The sequence below is a fragment of the Erythrolamprus reginae genome, chromosome 1, assembly GCF_031021105.1.
Source record: "Erythrolamprus reginae isolate rEryReg1 chromosome 1, rEryReg1.hap1, whole genome shotgun sequence".
Lineage (NCBI taxonomy): Eukaryota > Metazoa > Chordata > Lepidosauria > Squamata > Dipsadidae > Erythrolamprus > Erythrolamprus reginae.
This window is the reverse complement of record NC_091950.1, coordinates 381,186,624-381,205,128: the sequence shown is the minus strand read 5'-3', so window position 1 is coordinate 381,205,128 and position 18,505 is coordinate 381,186,624. Positions and strand designations below refer to the sequence as shown.

The following is an 18,505-nucleotide window of genomic DNA, read 5'->3' as shown; positions in this document are numbered from 1 at the left end:
CTGAACTCTTCCTAACCCAATAGGGATCAGTAAACAGAACTACTAGACAATGGATAAAATATGGGCAAAGGAGTATTGATGTTTTCCTGTGCTTATTGCTATAAGGTAATAACCCCTAATATAGACTCATACCCATACCAGAGTCAGAGTCTTTCTCCCACATCTCTCCAAGCAACGCTTGTGGCACTTCATCTGGAATAATTGAATGTCTTCCTAGAGAAAGAAATAACAGTGAGTTGAAAGACAACTAGAGATAAATCTATCCATAGCATTGAAATGATGTTAGTGACTTCCACTGTTTTCCACCAAGGAAATGACCCACAGTCCTCCTTGCTGCCTCCACCTCTGCAGATGTCAGACCTTACACGAGTAGTTTCTCTCTCTCTCTCTCATTGCATGAACTGCAGCAACCATCGAGACTTTGCTGTATTTAAGGCTTTTCTGTGGCTAGGGTACTGGTAAGTACCATGCTGCCCCCCACCCCTGTAAAGTTCTTCAATACATTGGAGTGGATGAAGGGGAATAAAATCAACATCCACAGCTCACTCAACACACTGTCTATCTGGTCACTATCTTGACAACTAAAAAATACAAGGCAGGTGTATATAGTTCAAATAGTTTCTACAGACCTTTGATACATGTATGAATGTGAGAAAGTTTTTTATTATGTTTATTAACAAAGCCGATGATAAAATAGAAAATGTGAATTGTGGAATGTTTTGCTTGAATATGAAGCTGAACATGATAGGGACAGTGCACAGTGGAAATAAACCATGATTTTTAATGGAATGCTTAGTGAATAGTTCAACATTGAACAATATTGGAAGAAAGATATGTAATTCTCCGTACTGAAGGAGCGGGTCCAGCAGTCACATGGGTTGCTCATGTCCAATCCGGTGGAACTGAGCCTAGTATTAAAAAAGCTTGCCGGATCCGCCCCTTCCCCAGAATTCGCTCAGTTCGCATATCCTGCGGTTGTATTGTGATAGCTCGTTCAACATTCTAACACCTTCCCTTCGTTCCTTTTCTTCAAAAGTAGTAAGATTTGTTTTATCATTATTATTTACTTGCACCAATAGCGCCAGCCGTTTGCGGCTCGGCTTTTTTCCTTTGGAGAAGTTGCGGTTTCGTTTCCCCCCGGCGGCTTTGCCGGTTACGATTCCTGCGGCCGCTTGTGGATTCTTCTAATCCTTTGGCCTGGAGGTCCTGGTGCAAGTATTAATCTATTGAATTATTGATTATTTATTGTATACAATATATTTAAGGGCTTAAGAAATACCTCCTGCGGAGTGAGACGCCTTCTAGTCTCCTGGACTTAGTCGATCGCTTCCCCTTTAAGAAATTTACGGAGCGATTTTTTCGGCGCGAAGGCCTTCGCGCCCTTTTTAAATCTAGGCCTCTCGTGTTGGCCTCCTGCCAGCCGCGTAGGCCTCAGTCCACCGCGTGGATCCCGGAGCGGGCCTTGGGGGTCCCAGGCTAAATTCTCCACTGGCTAAGCCTCCAACCAGAGTGCCTTGGTTTACTTAATTATTAAGTTTAGGGAGGCTGGCCCCGCTGGATTTGGGGGCACGAACTCTGGGTTTGCCCAGATTGTCCTCAAGTTTCAGCAGCTTCGAGGCCTCGAAGCAGGATCCATTCCTCTTGGGAAGTCCTTGAAATTCTTCTCCTTATTATTCAGTTATTGGCTCAGCCTTGTCTTCTGTTAATTGTCAGACTATGGCTACTTTTCCCAAGAGAGGCACAACTAAAGGTCCCAGAGAGGCCAGGCCTACAGGCGATGAGATTACTAGTATCCCCCAGGCCTCTTCCTCCTCTTCTCCAGGGGCCCGCCCCTCGACCAAGGTCACCAGGGCCGAGAAGAGAAGGGACCTAGCCCTACAAAAAATCCATGACAAATCAGCAAAACGTTTGAAAGTGCAGGCCCAAGTAATCAGTAGTCAAGACCCACCAGAGGTTTCTAGTCTTCCTCCTTCTGGGGTCCCTGTGTTATCTCTGGATGAGCCAAACCTAGACAGACCCCAACCTAACCTATGGGGCATAGGTCCAGAGGAACCAGATATTATTGAAGATTCCCCCCAGCCAGGATCCTCCCAGGCCTTTAGGGATTCTTCTGCCATTTCTGCTGATATTTCCAGCTTACCTCCTGAGTTCCAGTCTATTTTTGCTGTGTTGTCCAAAGCCATTGATGCCAAACTCTCCACCATCAATGAGCTTCCCTTACCTCTTCCTCCTTCTCGCTCCTCCCGCCCCTTGGGTTCTCCCCCAGCGGTCAGAGCTCCTATGCAGGATGATTCAGATTCCTCCCAGGATGAATATGAGGATATAGAGGATGATGAGGATGCTTTTCAAGGCCTATCAGATGATGAGGAATCCCAAATAAAGGTTCCTCCTCCAATTACTATTTTTCCTTCTCAATTATTCAAATCTCTCCTCCTCAAAGCTAGAATTTCTACGGGATTAGCGGCCCAGGAGAAACAAGCCTCCACTTCCACTGATCCCCCGGAGGAGAATTTACCTTACTTCACAGAGGAACAGGAGGATAACGAGGTAATTCCTATGCCTAAGTTGTTTAAAGATGCTTTACTCAAACAGTGGGAATTTCCAGCCTCTGGCCTTAATCCCTCCACCAAAGACAGAAAGTTGTACAAACTTTCCTCTTCCTATGAAGAGCTTCTATCCTTTCCCAAACCGGATGAACCTGTCAAGATTCTTCACTCGGCAGCGGCTGTGCCAGGCGAGGCGGAGGAAGTCCTCCGCCCAGAGGACAAACGCATTGAGCAAATGCTCAAAAGAGGATTCACCGCTGATTCCTGGGCCACTAAAAGCTCTGCAGCGGCTTCCTTTTTCTCCAGAGCCATGCTGCTGTGGCTTCGCCAACTTCAACAGCATATTCCTCCCGATGACTTGAGAGGTCAACAAGACTTCAACAAGGTCTTTGCAGCTGCCCAGTACGTGGCTGATGCCACCTTGCAATCTACTAGATTTTCTGCTAAGTCTATTGCAGCTTCTACTACGGCAAGAAGACTCCTATGGATTCGCCCTTGGCAAGCGGGAGTTCGCCAAAAGTGGCAGTTATCCCAGGGTCCCTTAAAACGCGACCTTCTCTTCGGTGATCTTCTGGATCCACTCCTCACGGAAATCACGGACAAGAAGAAAGTTTTGGGTCCAACCACAAAAAAGGCTACCAAAACGCAGTCCTTTCGTCGCCCAGGGCGCCAGCAAGATCAAGCGGCTTCCTACCAGAGATCTCCAGGTCAGTATTCCCCCCGCTTTCGTTCCCAAGGTAGGAACTCCAGGGGTAGAGGGTTTCGCTTCCAAAGGGGAGCTTCCTCTAACAGGGCTTCAAAAAAACCTAGATGGTAATCTTACCTCTATTCCCATAGGGGGTCGCCTAGCTCATTTCGCTTCTAATTGGCGTCTCACCTCCAAGGACCCTTGGGTCATTGACACTGTTCAAACAGGCCTTCTTTTAGAATTTGTTTCTCCTCCCCCTAAACGTTTTATTTCCTGCCCTTCTCCCAGGTCATCCTCAGATTGTAACCGTATGGAGGAGGCCATTTCTCATCTATTGTCCATCAGAGCCATTCAACCGGTCCCTTCCGGTCAGAAGGGCCTAGGTTTTTACTCCATCCTATTTATGGTTCCAAAGTCCTCCGGAGGTTGGAGAGCTATTTTGGATTTAAAGAAACTAAATTTATTCATCAAATATAGGAAGTTTAAGATGCACTCCTTGTCTTCTATTTTGGCTGCCATTCACTCGGGAGATTTCATGGTCTCCTTAGACCTCACTGAGGCCTACCTTCACATTCCTATAGCCAAATGCCACAGAAAATTTTTACGTTTTTCCTTTCAAGGCAGGCATTTCCAGTATAGGGCGATGCCATTTGGCCTTTCCTCGCCCCCTCGGGTCTTTACAAATCTCTTGGGGTCCCTGGCGGCCTATATCAGGGCGTTTCCCATCCACATTTTATGTTATCTTGATGATATTTTGATTCATGGGAACTCCCTAGAGAAAGTGAAAACAGACCTTTCTGTCACCATGTCAGTCCTTCGGGACCATGGATTTTCCATCAACTTTGATAAAAGCCACCTCCAACCTTCCACATCCATTTCTCACCTGGGATCCATTATTGATTCAGAATCCTCCCAGGTTTTTCTCTCTCCCGAGAGAAAACTCAGTATAGTGGAGTTAATTTCTAGCATTTTATCTAATTCTTCAGTTTCCATAGTCACTCTATCTTCCCTTTTGGGGAAGATGGTGTCATGCATAGGCATCATTCCCTGGGCTCGCCTTCATGCTAGGGAACTCCAGTGGCTCCTGTTACCTTTTCAGAGATCAGGGCACAGCAACTCAAATCGACGCATTGTCATCCCACTGAGTGTTCGCAGATCCTTCAAGTGGTGGAAGTCTCCGGCCATGGACAGAGGATCCCCGTTCAGGTGCCCGGATCAATTTGTCATCACCACAGATGCCAGTCTATCGGGATGGGGCGCCCACGCCCAGGGGATGATAGCCCAGGGCACGTGGTCCCCGGAGGAAGCTTCCAGGCCAATCAATTGGCTAGAGTTAAGAGCCGTTTCCCTGGCTCTGAAGCATTTCTCTCCTCGCATTCCCAACCGGCACGTTCTCATTCTCACCGACAACATTGCCACGAAAAGCCATATTTGCAGACAGGGGGGCACGAGATCCAAGGCTCTCATGAGGGAGGCCCTCAAGTTGGGCCTTTGGGCGGAAAAACATCTCCAGTCACTCCTAGCCGATCACATCTCGGGGAGTCTCAACGTCCAGGCGGATTGGCTATCCCGGGCAACGATAGACCCAGGAGAGTGGAACCTCCATCAAGACCTGTTCCATCAAATCACCCTCAGATTCGGCCTACCAATCCTGGATCTCTTCGCGACCAATGCGAACGCCCAACTCCCTCGCTTCTATTCCAGATTTCCATCCCCGGGAGCGGAAGCAATCAATGCCCTCCGGAGTCCATGGCCTCCAGGCCTACTCTACGCTTTTCCTCCAATTCCAATCCTCCCGGACGTGATTCACAAGGTCCTCACCGAGAGGGCCCGAGTAATCCTAATCGCCCCTCACTGGCCCCGCCGGCCCTGGTTCGCGGATCTCCAACAGCTGTCCGTCCAGGACCCTTGGCGACTCCCCGTTTCGGGGGATATGCTGCGGCAGGGGGCCTCTTTCCATCCAGACCCGGAGTGGTTCCACCTCACCGCCTGGCTGTTATCAGGAGAGATTTAGAACTGCGTGGTCATGACCCCGATTCAGTGGAGGTCATTTTAAAGGCCAGAAGGGGTTCGACCAATCGAATCTACGACCACACGTGGTCCAAGTTTCACCAGTGGTGTCTACAGGAAGGTCTCTCCCCTCTGTGCATCCCCATACACAGAATAATTTCCTTCCTTATGCAAGGCTTCCATAAAGGACTTTCCACCAGCACCCTCCGGCGTCATCTGGCAGCCATTTCATCTGTCCTAGGAGGTCCCCGCAGACAGCCTCTCCGATCCTTCCCTGAAGTTCAGGAATTCCTCAAGGGCATAGCCAACCTCAGACCTTCCAAGGTCCACAGGTACCCATCCTGGGATTTGCCACGGGTTCTCCATTCCCTCACGCAGGCACCATACGAACCCCTAAAATCGGCGTCCCTCAGGTACCTATCCTTTAAGGTAGCATTCCTGGTGGCTATTACCTCTGCCCGACGCATTTCGGAGCTGGCTGCCCTCTCAATCAGGCAGGACCTTTGCCAATTCCATCAGGACAAGGTAGTCTTGCGACTGGACCCCACCTTCTTACCCAAGGTCAGTTCCATGTTCCACAGATCTCAGGATATTGTCCTACCTTCCTTCTGCCTCCAACGAGACCATCCCTTGGCAATTAGATGGCACACCCTGGATCTCACCAGAGCGCTGAGAATCTATATCCAACGCACAGGACCCTTTCGGAGGTCAGAAGCACTTTTTGTAGCCTATCATCCCAGAGTCATGGGGGCCAAAGTGTCTTCAACAGTAATAGGCCGTTGGATCAGAGGGACTATATCTAAGGCCTATGAGTCGGCCTCCCTCTCAGTTCCAAGGAACATCACAGCGCATTCCACCAGGAGCGCAGCCACCTCGGCCGCTTGGGCGACTCAAGCCCCGTTGGAGGAGGTCTGCAAAGCAGCCACTTGGGCCTCGCCAAATTCCTTCATCAGGCACTACAAGATCGATTCTTACGCTTCAGCGGACGCTGCCTTCGGCAGAAGGGTACTCCAATCCGTTATCTCACACGATAGCAAGCTAATCCCACCCTAGGGACCATCTATTGGGTATGTCCCATGTGACTGCTGGACCCGCTCCTTCAGTACGGAGAATAGGCGTTGATTGCTTACCTGAACGCCTCTTCTCGTACGGTGAGCGGGTACAGCAGTCACTTCCCGCCCTTGTATGTGTCTTCTTTACCTTTCTATATCTTTCTTCCTCTAACAATGAGAGTTGAACACTACAGAGCTTCACAACTGAGCCTAGTCTATGGATTCGCGAATTCTGGGGAAGGGGCGGATCCGGCAAGCTTTTTTAATACTAGGCTCAGTTCCACCGGATTGGACATGAGCAACCCATGTGACTGCTGTACCCGCTCACCGTACGAGAAGAGGCGTTCAGGTAAGCAATCAACGCCTATTTCCTCTTGATTGTTTAATATATTTATGAATAAATGCAAAAAGAATATTCATGGTAACTTTAGGGGGTCTGTTGACTACAGATGCAAATGTAAAAAGTCCTGGTAGATGAAATCCTCAACAGAGTTTAAATAAAGGTAATATATGAGGTGATGTATGAGCATGGAGAAGTAAGTTTGGTTTGTATGAATAGTATATGAATAACATAATGGATATAACGAATAACATATAAATTAGATATACGTATACTTTATTCTTTCCTCCTTTTTAATTCTTTTGGCTTAATATTACTTTCCTGTGGTTTCCGTATTGCATAATCTGAAAAGGTATACCTGAATAGGTCTGCATTTACATAACGTTTGCAAGCTGTCTTGACATAAATTCGCCTGGTGCACCAGTTGCGGCCCTATTTGGACAGGGAGTCATTGCTCACAGTTGCTCATGCCCTCATCACCTTGAGGTTTGACTACTGCAACGCTCTCTACGTGGGGCTACCTTTGAAAAGTGTTTGGAAACTTCAGATCGTGCAGAATGCGGCTGCGAGAGCTATCGTGGGGCTTCCCAGATTTGCCCACGTTTCTCCAACACTCCGTGGCTTGTACTGGCTGCCGATCAGTTTCTGGTCGCAATTCAAAGTGTTGGTAATGACCTTTAAAGCCCTACATGGCATCGGACCAGAATACCTTCGGAACCGCCTTCTACCGCACGAATCCCAGCGGCCAATAAGGTCCCACAGAGTTGGCCTTCTCCGGGTCCCGTCAACTAAACAATGTTGCTTGGCAGGCCCCAGGGGAAGAGCCTTCTCTGTGGCGTCCCCAGTCCTCTGGAATCAACTCCCCCCAGAGATTAGAACTGCCCCCACCTTCCTTGTCTTTCGCAAACTCCTTAAAACTCACCTGTATCGCCAGGCATGGGGGAATTGAGACACCTTCGACAGGCTTTTATATTTTATGTATGGTATGCGAGTGTTGCATGGTTTTTAAATGTTGGGGTTTTTAGATGTTTTTTAATATTAGATTTGTTTCCATTGTAACATTCTTATTATTACTATTGTGAGCCACCACGGAGACGGGCGGCATACAAATCTAATAAATTATTATTATTATTATTATTAATTATTATTATGAATTCACTAGGAATAATTTTTTCATATCTAGTAATTTTTTTATATATTTCTATTCATTTTTGTTAGATTTGCTTTTTTTTGCATTGTATACACCAACATGAGGATGTTGATAAAATGAAATACCTTACCTACAATATTTTAAATTTTTTCTCTCCAGGTATCTCCGGCTCTATGGGAGAAATTTTAGTAAAGAAGATCACGTTCTTTTCATTAAGCTGTTGTATGAACTAGTAACTATTCCAAAATTGGAGATCAGCATGATGCAAGGTTTTGCTCGACTTTTAATAAACTTGCTGAAGTAAGTTTTGCTTTATGCCATTCTATCTATATCAGAGGTGGCAGCTTGCAGGCTGGCTGTGTCACGTGCAGGCCAGCCCCACCCCAGCTCTGCAAAGGGAAAAACATAGCAAAATGTCACATAATGGCAACATGAAGCCACAAGTTTAACATCTGTGATCTATATCAACTATGCTCCATAGCCGGAGATGTGGATAGTTGTTGTTAAAACTAAGAGATTCAATAGATTTTGTCAGGTTTGATTGGTATTTTGTTTCATGATGGCCTTAAATAGGTAATTAGAAGTAGCAAAAACCTAGCCAGACTAAAGCAGCAAGTGTCCTAAGTTTGGGGAAAGAGACTTGGTCATATAGCGAATCACTGTTGCATTTTCAAAATGTATTAAAACCCAACCACTATATATTTCTAAGTTTTGCATTTATCATCCTTAGATGTATTGTAATTTCTGTTGCCCTAAATTACACTGATTTACTCTAGTTTAAGGCTAGAAAAGAGTTTTGCTAGACAAGGATCTATATCAATGAATGTGTTGAGTGCCAGTTTTGATGTAATATTCAAATCTCAACGAGAAATAGTGTAAATGAATAGTTGGATAATATTGTAGTTTTCTAGCATTATGTTTCTCCTTCCCCTCCTCCCCATTAATCATACATAATTTTTGATGTAATTAATTTATTTGAAAGTTTGATTAACAAGTAATCCTGAATAAAATAATTTTTATACTATTGTAAGAATTAAATCTGGATCTACAATTTTATACAGTTGCTCAGAATATGCAGATTTCTTAGAATATTTTAGGTTGTCAGCTTAATTGTCAGTGAGTAATGATTCAAATTCAATTCCTGTCTGTATGCATGTTTTTTTAACTTAGAAAAAAAGAACTTTTGTCAAGAGATGATTTAGAATTGCCCTGGAGACCACTTTATGAAATGCTGGAACGTATATTGTATTCTAAGACAGAACATCTTGGATTAAATTGGTTTCCAAAGTAAGTTTTTTAAAGTTTTGTTTTATTTTCATAATATCCTCACACTGTTCTTTTGTTGCTTGTGATTTATATGTTTTCTTTCACTGATCTGAATTTAAAATAAAGCCGTTTTTCTTTTACGGCAGATATTCATTTTTCTTCTAGATTTTTTCATTTATAATTTGTGGTTCACCAATAAGCAACATGGTCATATTTTATTAAAGGAATACTGTAGGTATTAAAAAAATGTTTAGTCCTTCCAGATCTGAGTTACAAAAATCCAAGGAGTCATTAAGGGCAGAAAAAACTGAAAGTTCTTTGTGGATTTTTATAGCCCAGATATGATAGCCCTATTCTGGAGGAAAATATTTTGAAGACTTTATAAGATATGAAATGAAAACTGGCCATTCACATTCCCAAATAGAAAAGTACATAAGCCTTATGTCAACACTTTATAGGTTTACTGGAGAGTTTAATTTGTGCTAGGAAATATGGGTATGTAAATACTATCCCAGCAAATAAAAACTTCCTTTGTGCTTTTTATTCAGAGTAGATAGGTCATAGATTTGATGTATGAGAACTTTGAGAGTTGGCCATATTTCTTCCCGGCTTTTAGCCCTTGAATGAGTAGACCAAATGCCTGCACAAAACTATAGTGTATCCACTTTTGGAAACACATGCCTTGGTAGAGACAAGGCATATCTTAGATGTGCTATGCATGTGTGATGATCAGTTTTTAATCTATTGAATATTTATGTTCAACAGCATTATTGATTATAAGGCTGGAAAAGTCCTTTACTTTAAGTCGATACTATCGCAACAAATATTACTGAGTTGGTTTTATTTGATTTAACATGTAACATTCCTTTCCCAACTTTGAATGGCAGGGGTTTATCCTATACAGTATAGTAATTTTATTCTTAGAATATTTAACTATTTAATGATAAAGGGCAGTGTTTGAAACAAATACATTTAAAGCCTTGCTGCTGCTTGCATTCTTTTAAACAATGACACTAATAATTGGACTTTTAACTTATTTGGTAAGACGTGTACTTACTATTTCTAGGATAATAATTTTGCCCTCAGTCAGACAAACTGAATGAAGAAATACTTAATAATATTTTTGATGCTTAGTCTGCCTATTGAACAATAAATTCCCGGATAAAAATTGAAAAGAGACTAAAAGGAAAGCAATAAATGCCAAAGAAACCTTTCCATTTTTCAGGCAGGCTTGTTTTGAAATTAAATGGTGCAGTGCGACTTTTTCTTTCATGGTGTTCTGACAACATTGCTTACAATTTATATTTTACTTTGGATGAATTTGGAAGAATGAAATAAAAATAAAAGGAATATGGATAATGTTTTTTGTGGCTTTAACATTACTTGGTTTAAATGCTACAGATGCCTTTTTCATTATTTTGTTTTAAAATCTTTCTTTCTTTATGTTCAGTTCATGTCGACCAGGCTTGTCTTCGCCTAAAACATTTGTGCTTAATGTTTTACATAGGTGGTAAGGACAATTATTTTGCTTTTCTGTAGCTCTGGCCTATGTGTTTTCTTTGTGCATGGCCTGTTCAGTTGTAACATTTGTCATGTACCTTTAACTTCCCGCATATAAAACTGAAAAAAATCCAATGTTAACATAACACCACAATTTATGGGAATGTCGCACTGTATTTAAATTGAATTACAATAAAAGATATGTGTGTGAAGTGGCTGAAAATTATAGCTACTTGCTAATTGCCTGTTAACAAATAAATTATATTTAAGGTGCCTAATATGAATTATACTTGTTTTAGCCATAGTTTGGAGAATGTTCTAGAAATGCATGAATTTAATTCAATATATAGGTTGGTAGAATATATAAAAACATAGAATAAGAGTTATTTGAGTTTAAAATAATGTTAGCCTATAACTGCAGTTCAGTTTGTGGAAACAATACCCACTAACAAGTATTTTTAGGATTCCAGTTTTAAAATGTAATTAATTGCCATTATACAGTATAATAGATTATTTGCTGTGAAAAAAAAATAACAACAGTTTAGACAAATGCTTACTTGCTGCATTCACTCAGCTTGCTTAACCTTGTCAGCCACTAACTAACCCAGTGATACCTTCTTACTACTGAAATTTGTATGACACTATAACATCATCTGAGTCTAGGATTTGAAAATTCAGTGACCTCTGCCAGGTATCCAGGAGAATATTGGCAAGGCTTTACTACATGAGTGGCTTCTTTAATTCAGCACGTGGTATTGGGCATGGCTTGAATGCTTCAACCAATCATTTTTAGAAGCTTGGCGGCAGGTTATATAATAGAGTGCCTTGCGTTTTCAGCCACTCACATTCCCTTCCCTTCTTCTATTTTTCCTTGGATGACTAAGTAGATGGATCTTGAACACAGCCCCCCCTCCTCCCCCCATGGACTAGGTTTTTGGAGCTGTACAAATGATAAACCTGGAAAAAATAGTGGGAATTAACAGTTCCCGTCGGAAAGCAACACGACTTATTTATCGTTTATTGTTCTTGCTTAGCATCTGCCCTGTTTAGCAACCATTCAAAATAACCCTGGATTGAAAAATAATTTCCAGTTGTCACACTTAAAACAGTTACAGCATCTCCACAGTGACATGATCAAAATTGGGATCTTTTGCAATTGGTGGGCATTTATGACTATCTTCAGAGTCTGCAGGCCATGCTTTGTTTTTGCAATGTTCTGTGACTTGAGAGACAGAGCTGCCTTTTGATTTATCAGGTATTTATGATTAAAAAAAAAGATTGGATAGCAAGGGCTTTGCAGTTAGCTTTTGTTTAGCTTCTTGCTTCTACATTTTTGGGTCTTAGGTGATTTAACTCCTAGAATCCTTCTAAGCTGTAGGATATTATTTTGTAGGTAGAAAACTGTTGCTAAGTTTTTCAGATGAGCTAGTCTGAATAAAAATGGCTTTTATTCTGGACAGAATTTAATACTACTACAAGTTTCACTCTCCTGAGTACAGTGCAGTATAGATTTGAATATTACTCTTATTATTATTGTGCCAGGAGAATGTTTTTATTTTTGTTCTGTTACTTAAGTAAGTAATATGTATCACTAAGATTGTTAAAATAAAAAATAAAAAGCAACCGTTAAATGTCATGTATATGATTTTTAAAAATAAAATCAATCTTCTAAAATATACCACTATTCCGGTTTAAAAAGTTTAAAGAAATGAGTGCATAAAATCAATAAAGAATATTTTATTTATTTATTTCTTATTTTTAAATGTTTCTATCGATCCTTTCTAATTGGAGAACTTTTTAAATAATTCAATATTTATTCAATATTAGAAGCTCCCAAATAACTCTGAAATGTATAAGAAAGCAGTAGCAACTATATACACAGCCAGAGAGAGAATATCTAAGAAAAAATACTTTTAAATTACAATTATTGTAATACAGTCTGCATTTCTGGGGAGGGTACTTCAGAGATATGACACTATGGTAATGAAGATCTATCAACACAGCTAATTCTATTTATGAAGATAGGAACCTGTCTCAGTTACTCTCTGAAATAGGCAGTTTAATAATGGGAAAAGTTAGTTGTTAAAATGCTTTGATCCTTAACTATTTAGATCTTCATAGTTGGATTGCAGAGACATTTTTAGTTAACAGAATGGTTTTTGTTTAATACAGTACTCACTAATGTAATGTGAGCTAGGAAATGTGTATTGTGAATGATACTTTATTTGAAGATTACAAGTAGATGAAGATTTCACCTTTGCAGAAGAAGACAATAGAACCATTATTTTCCAGAAGTATGAATTCCTACGGCAGTGTCATTTTTATCTTAAGATATATGCTTCTTATATCTCAAAAGATCTGATAGAAGACACTCTGAAATGGATGTGCCATTTTAATTCTTGACAAAGTCATACAATATTTAAATGTATTCCTTTTAAAATTTCCTTTTATGTGAATTGCAACAACATACTGTATAATGGAGCTGTCATGTCTGAATTAGATAGGAGGAAAAATATGATTGCTACAAGGATATTGATAACCCTATACTCCAAATTTCTAGACTTATTTTTCTACTTGCTAGGGTGCTAGAATTCACGGAAAACAAATAAAGTTGTGTGGAACTCTGTAACAAAATTATTTTGTGAAAAAAAAATCAGATTATTTCCCTAATACTTTTTGAAACATGGATCAGATGGATCAGAATCATGTAAAATATTTATCTCAGTGTAGGTAACCAGTCCAGAAGACAATTTGGCAAACTGTAAAGAGGTTTCAGGGCCAAAAGTGCATCAGAAAACAGCTTGAAATAAGACTAGATAATCCGTATTATAGAGCACTTTGAAATAAGCCATTGCTTGAGCGCCCTTGAATGATCTTGTCAATAGACATAAGAATTGTTCAGGGATACCTCCTTTGGACATAATAAGACAAGGCTTTTAAAAACATGTATCTCAAAATATGTTAACAGCTAAAATAATTGGCAAGTGTGATGCAGTTTACTCAATTATACTTTTAAACTTGATTTACTATTATGTGATCTTTTGTTTTTAAAAATTGAAACACACTCAGTTTAGTATTTGGATACAAGGAAAAACATGATTCTGTATGTGGCCATAGCAGTCCTCTAGGGGAAATAGAAGCAATGTCAAAAATCAAATGTAATACTTATAACTAAGAATGTATCTTTAAGTAAAATTAACTGCTGCATGTACATATAAAATGGGAAATTGAATCAATACCATCTTAGGATTTGCATAATTATCTAATGTAGGATACTGTAATTTCCCCCCCTTTTTTGCTCTTCTTTTAGCTCAGTCGAAAGTGTTTTGAAAACTCTTGTGAAAAATTGTCGACTGTAAGTACTTTAACCATTTTCAGTTTTTATGTAATTTAAAAATTCTTTGATAGTGATACTACCTTCACATATATAGCTGTCTTCTTTATGAAATTGAAAAAACTCTGCGTTCATACGGCCTTGTTGCCAGTAAGAAGAGTCCTCTGGTTGAATTGCCGATTCAGTAGTGGAGTAGAAAATTGTGCCAAATAAATACATTGCTTAGAATGCTGACAAGGTTTTACTAAAAAAAGTTTGGAAATCTCCCATTACTGAAAATTATCCCTACTTTATATATGAGAGGCAACAAGGGGCTGGATGAAGTGACTATTTTGACATTTCCATTTCCATGAATATATTTGAAAATATCTCCTGCATTATTTTAAGTGTTTTAAAATTTGCAGAAATTACAATGCATTAATAATTATCATGTCTGCATCAGATCATCGTATACAAGACAGCATTTCAGTGATTTCAATGATTTTTATTTGAACTGGAGAAATTCTGATCCCTAGCAATTTCCCTGAAATATTATAGATGGATCACAAAGTTATTTCAAAGAATTATGCAAAATACGAGAACATTTCTATTAAGAAACTAGAGTTCCAAGTGATTTAATGCTTTAGAGTTTATTTCAGAAAACTGGTCAGAGAAAAAGGAGCATGAACGCAGGGCCTCTTTTTGACTCTTTTAATTGTGACAGACCTTGTAAGAAAAATTAGGGGCTCTGACATTAGTTGTTTTCTTGCAGAAGTTTCATAACCCAAACTTCAGTAGATAACATTATCAGTGAAACGTCTCCAAGAAAGCACCAAGGACCCCTCATTTCAACTCTGAGCTACAGATATTCTGCTTTAACGGGAGTGGATTCTCTTGGCTATAGAAGTCTAATTAGGAAATGCCCTATTGTATGAGACAAAACTGGCAACTGCAGTGATTTTATTTCCATGCTATGAATATCTAGTTAATATAACTTTTTCTCAGAAGCATGTTTAATTTATACTTTTTATTGTTATATCTTATTATTGTTTCTTAATGAATTGTATCTCAGATTTATTGATAAGGATTACTTATAAGTAACTAATACCTGCTGATGCAAAAATCCTTCTTGTTAGTTATTTCCCAGAAAGTGCCACATCAGAGATGTTAGACGAATGGCGGCCATTAATGTGTCCTTTTGATGTAACCATGCAAAAAGCTATCACTTATTTTGAATTGTTTCTACCTACCACTCTTCCCCCAGAGTGCCATCACAAAGGTTTTAAGTAAGTTGCTTTGCAGTATTTTATATAATGTTCTATTTCATTTAAAGCTGATGTTTATGAACTTGGGCTTTACTATCACATGTAATAATTATTATTGTACTGCCTTGCTACTGTTTGCTTTGAATACTAAATTTTAAAGGACAAAATTTTACCAAATCATCTAAAATTGCTTCCTTAGAAACAGTAGTCCAGTGGGGGTTTTTCAGTTAAAATTATTTATTCAGTGAAGCAGTATCATCCTATCAAATATTGTTGCTTAATTAATTAATTGATTTTTTATGCCACCCTTCTCCTTAGACTCAGAGTGGCTTATAACATGTTAGCAGCAGCACTTTTTAACAGAGCCAGCATATTTCCCCCACAATCCGGGTCCTCCCTCATTTTACTCACCTCAGAAGAGTAATTCAGTTCTTGATAAAATTCTGGTGTAAAAATTCGGAAACTACTAATTTGTTATACCAAATATAATAAAAACTCTGAAGCAAAATTATATTGAAATTCTGAGCCTTAACAAGCCAATCCTCTTAGTGTCCTGCTTTTGGTTCAAGTTCCAAGGCCTATGTCCAGATGTCGTGAGGTTGCTCAATTGTCAGAATCTCATAAAGAGGAAAAACCTTACTGTACTAATAATGCCTTGCATTTTACAAAAAATGAAAATAGCCTTCAAATGTCTTCTAAACCTAAGCATTCCTTTTGGAATGTTTTGCCATATGTGAAAATCTGACTAATTATGTTCCTGTCATTGACCTGGTTGAATAAATTTGGCATCTTTGGCACACTTGGTGTCATGTGTGACTTGTTAATAATGTAATATAAAATTTCAAAGTTTAAAAAATCATACATTGAATTCAGGTTTTTTAATCTCCTTGTGACAGCTCGGATTCAATCAAGTCTTCTAACTAACACTGCACATATCCATGCAGAAACCTCAACCAACAGTTTGTTCTAGTAAGCAAATAAACAGAAGTGATAGTTTAGTTTTCCATAAGAAGCATGGGTGGAAACTAATCAACTAAGCAACCTAGAACTAATGAGAAATTTCCTGATAGTGAGAACAATTAATAAGTGGAACAGCTTGCCTCCAGACGTTGTAAATGCTCCAACACTGGAAGTTTTTAAGAAGATAATAATAATAATAATAATAATAATAATAATAATAATAATAATAATATAATAATAATAATAATAATAATAATTTATTATATTTGTATGCCACCCCTCTCCGAAGACAAGATGTTGGATAACCATTTGTGTGAAGTAGTGTAGGATTTCCTTCCCAAGCAAGGGGCTTGATTAGAAGACCTCCAAGGTCCCTTCCAACTCTGTCGTTATTGTTGTTGTTGTTGTTATTATTGTTGTGATTATTATTAGAAAATGTAGGAAAAGGAATTGTTGAGGTAGATCTTTTTTCGATAAAGAACATCATATCTCTACCAATGTGAAAAGGCAATTGTGTTATGGACTTGTTACTCAACTTCTAACTTCCAAGGATTATAGGTAGATGAAAGAGGCAACATACTGCCAATCAGAGGCACGGGAGGTAGCTGTGCCAGACTGTACCAAAAACAATGTCAACAATGTCCTTAAAGTAGAATATGGGGCAAGATGTACTGGTTAGGTTAACATAACTTGAAAATGCAGTAGGAGGAAATTTAAAGTGTAATCTTGAGTGCAGAAAAATTATGTTGCAATGTCCTTTAATCTCAAGTTGCAAATATCTTGAGAAAGAGAGTCTTGAGAAAGAGTTGGGTCAGATGTTATCATGCCTTGTGTACTAGTAAATCTTAGCTAAACAATGTAGTGAAATTTATTTATTTATTTATTTTATTTATTTATTCAATTTTTTTATTCCGCCCTTCTCCTTAGACTCAGGGCAGCTTATAACATGTTAGCAATAGCACTTTTTTTAAACAGAGCCAGCATATTGCCCCCACAATCTGGGTCCTCATTTTACCCAGCTTGGAAGGATGGAATGCTGAGGAAATCCACAGGAGTTTCTTTACTTGGGTGTGTTTCCTAAATAAATGGGAAAAAGTTGCAAGGTTATGGCAATATGTTCTTCATCAATGTTGTTAGGAGTGTGCAGAATGATCTTTGAGTTATCAAGGACATGCACAGAGGAAAAACGTGAGATATGAGTAATTATTCAGTCATACAAAACAGATACATTAAAGTTCAATTAGTGTTTACTTTTAGAAAGATCATAGTCCAGTTAAACAGTCCAGGCACACACATTCAAATCAGTCAATATCTCTCAATACAATAATATTTCAGGCCTGTCTTTGTCTTACATATCAGACATACATTACACCCTACAAATACATCAAAGTATCTTAGAACACACACAAAGTTCACTACATCTGTCACAGTGAATCAGCAAAAAGAGCAGAGGGAGGGAATCATGCTTCTGACTCCCTCTTATGGCAATTTGCAAAACTACCTCTTAAAGCTATAGTACAATAAATATAAGCATTCATTGTTAGCTTGTTTATAAATTGCAAACCCAATTAGTACATGGTACTAACAAATGTCTAGAGGTAATTTTGTAGTAACAAAGCTTTCCTCAAATTTTTTTTTCAAAGGTACCTTGAGTAGAGAGCTGAATTTTAATGCATGGAAGTTTATATGTATTCTTGTATATTATTCCCTCTGAACTGCCTAGTATGCAGTTTGGGAGTTTTAGATTTATTGCTGGCCATAGAAGCTAAGCCAGTAGTTTTTTTTGTTTATTTATTTTTGTCAATAGCAATTCTAACTCACTAGAACAGATCTTGCATAGTTATTTGAAATAATGGTTTGCACTGATTGGGTACAGAAAATTTATTTATTTATTTATTAGATTTGTATGCTGCCCCTCTCCGTAGACTCGAGGCAGCTCACAACAGTGATAAAAACAATACATAATCACAAATCTAATAATTAGAATCTAAAATAGCAATTATGCATATAAAAAATCTAAAAGAGAAACCCCAGTAAATAAAAGCATACATACAGTCATATTGTGCACAGAAAATACATAGGCAAGGGGAAAATGTCTCAGTTCCCCCAAGCTTGACAACAGAGATGGGTTTTGAGGAGTTTACGAAAGGCAAGGAGGGTGGGGGCAGTCCTAATCTCCCGGGGGAGCTGATTCCAGAGGGTCGGGGCCGCCACAGAGAAGGCTCTTCCCCTGGGTCCTGCACTAGCAGTTTTAACATCTGCAATGGTCTGGGATCACAAACAGTAACTTCATCTAAAAGAGGCTTGTCTCCAATTTAAAATAATTTAAAATCACCTTTAGAGGTTTGTATGCCTGCCTACAAATATGATTAGACTGTAAACCTAGGAAATAAGCCCTTTCTTATTCTGGTCCAG

The 18,505-nt window shown here is 39.4% G+C and overlaps 1 protein-coding gene across 3 annotated transcripts in view; it reads left to right on the top strand.

The window, feature by feature from the left end:
- The window catches only part of PSME4 (proteasome activator subunit 4), a 98,339-nt gene that overhangs the window by 11,896 nt on the left and 67,938 nt on the right, over positions 1–18,505 (top strand). For 2 of the 3 annotated variants that reach the window (XM_070734737.1, XM_070734735.1), the window contains exons 2-6: positions 7,946–8,086; positions 8,957–9,073; positions 10,503–10,562; positions 13,863–13,907; positions 15,002–15,151. In XM_070734737.1, coding sequence (XP_070590838.1) covers positions 7,946–8,086; positions 8,957–9,073; positions 10,503–10,562; positions 13,863–13,907; positions 15,002–15,151 — 513 coding nt within the window. The remainder of the gene's footprint in view (positions 1–7,945; positions 8,087–8,956; positions 9,074–10,502; positions 10,563–13,862; positions 13,908–15,001; positions 15,152–18,505) is intronic. The other variant, XM_070734736.1, reaches the window with a different exon arrangement.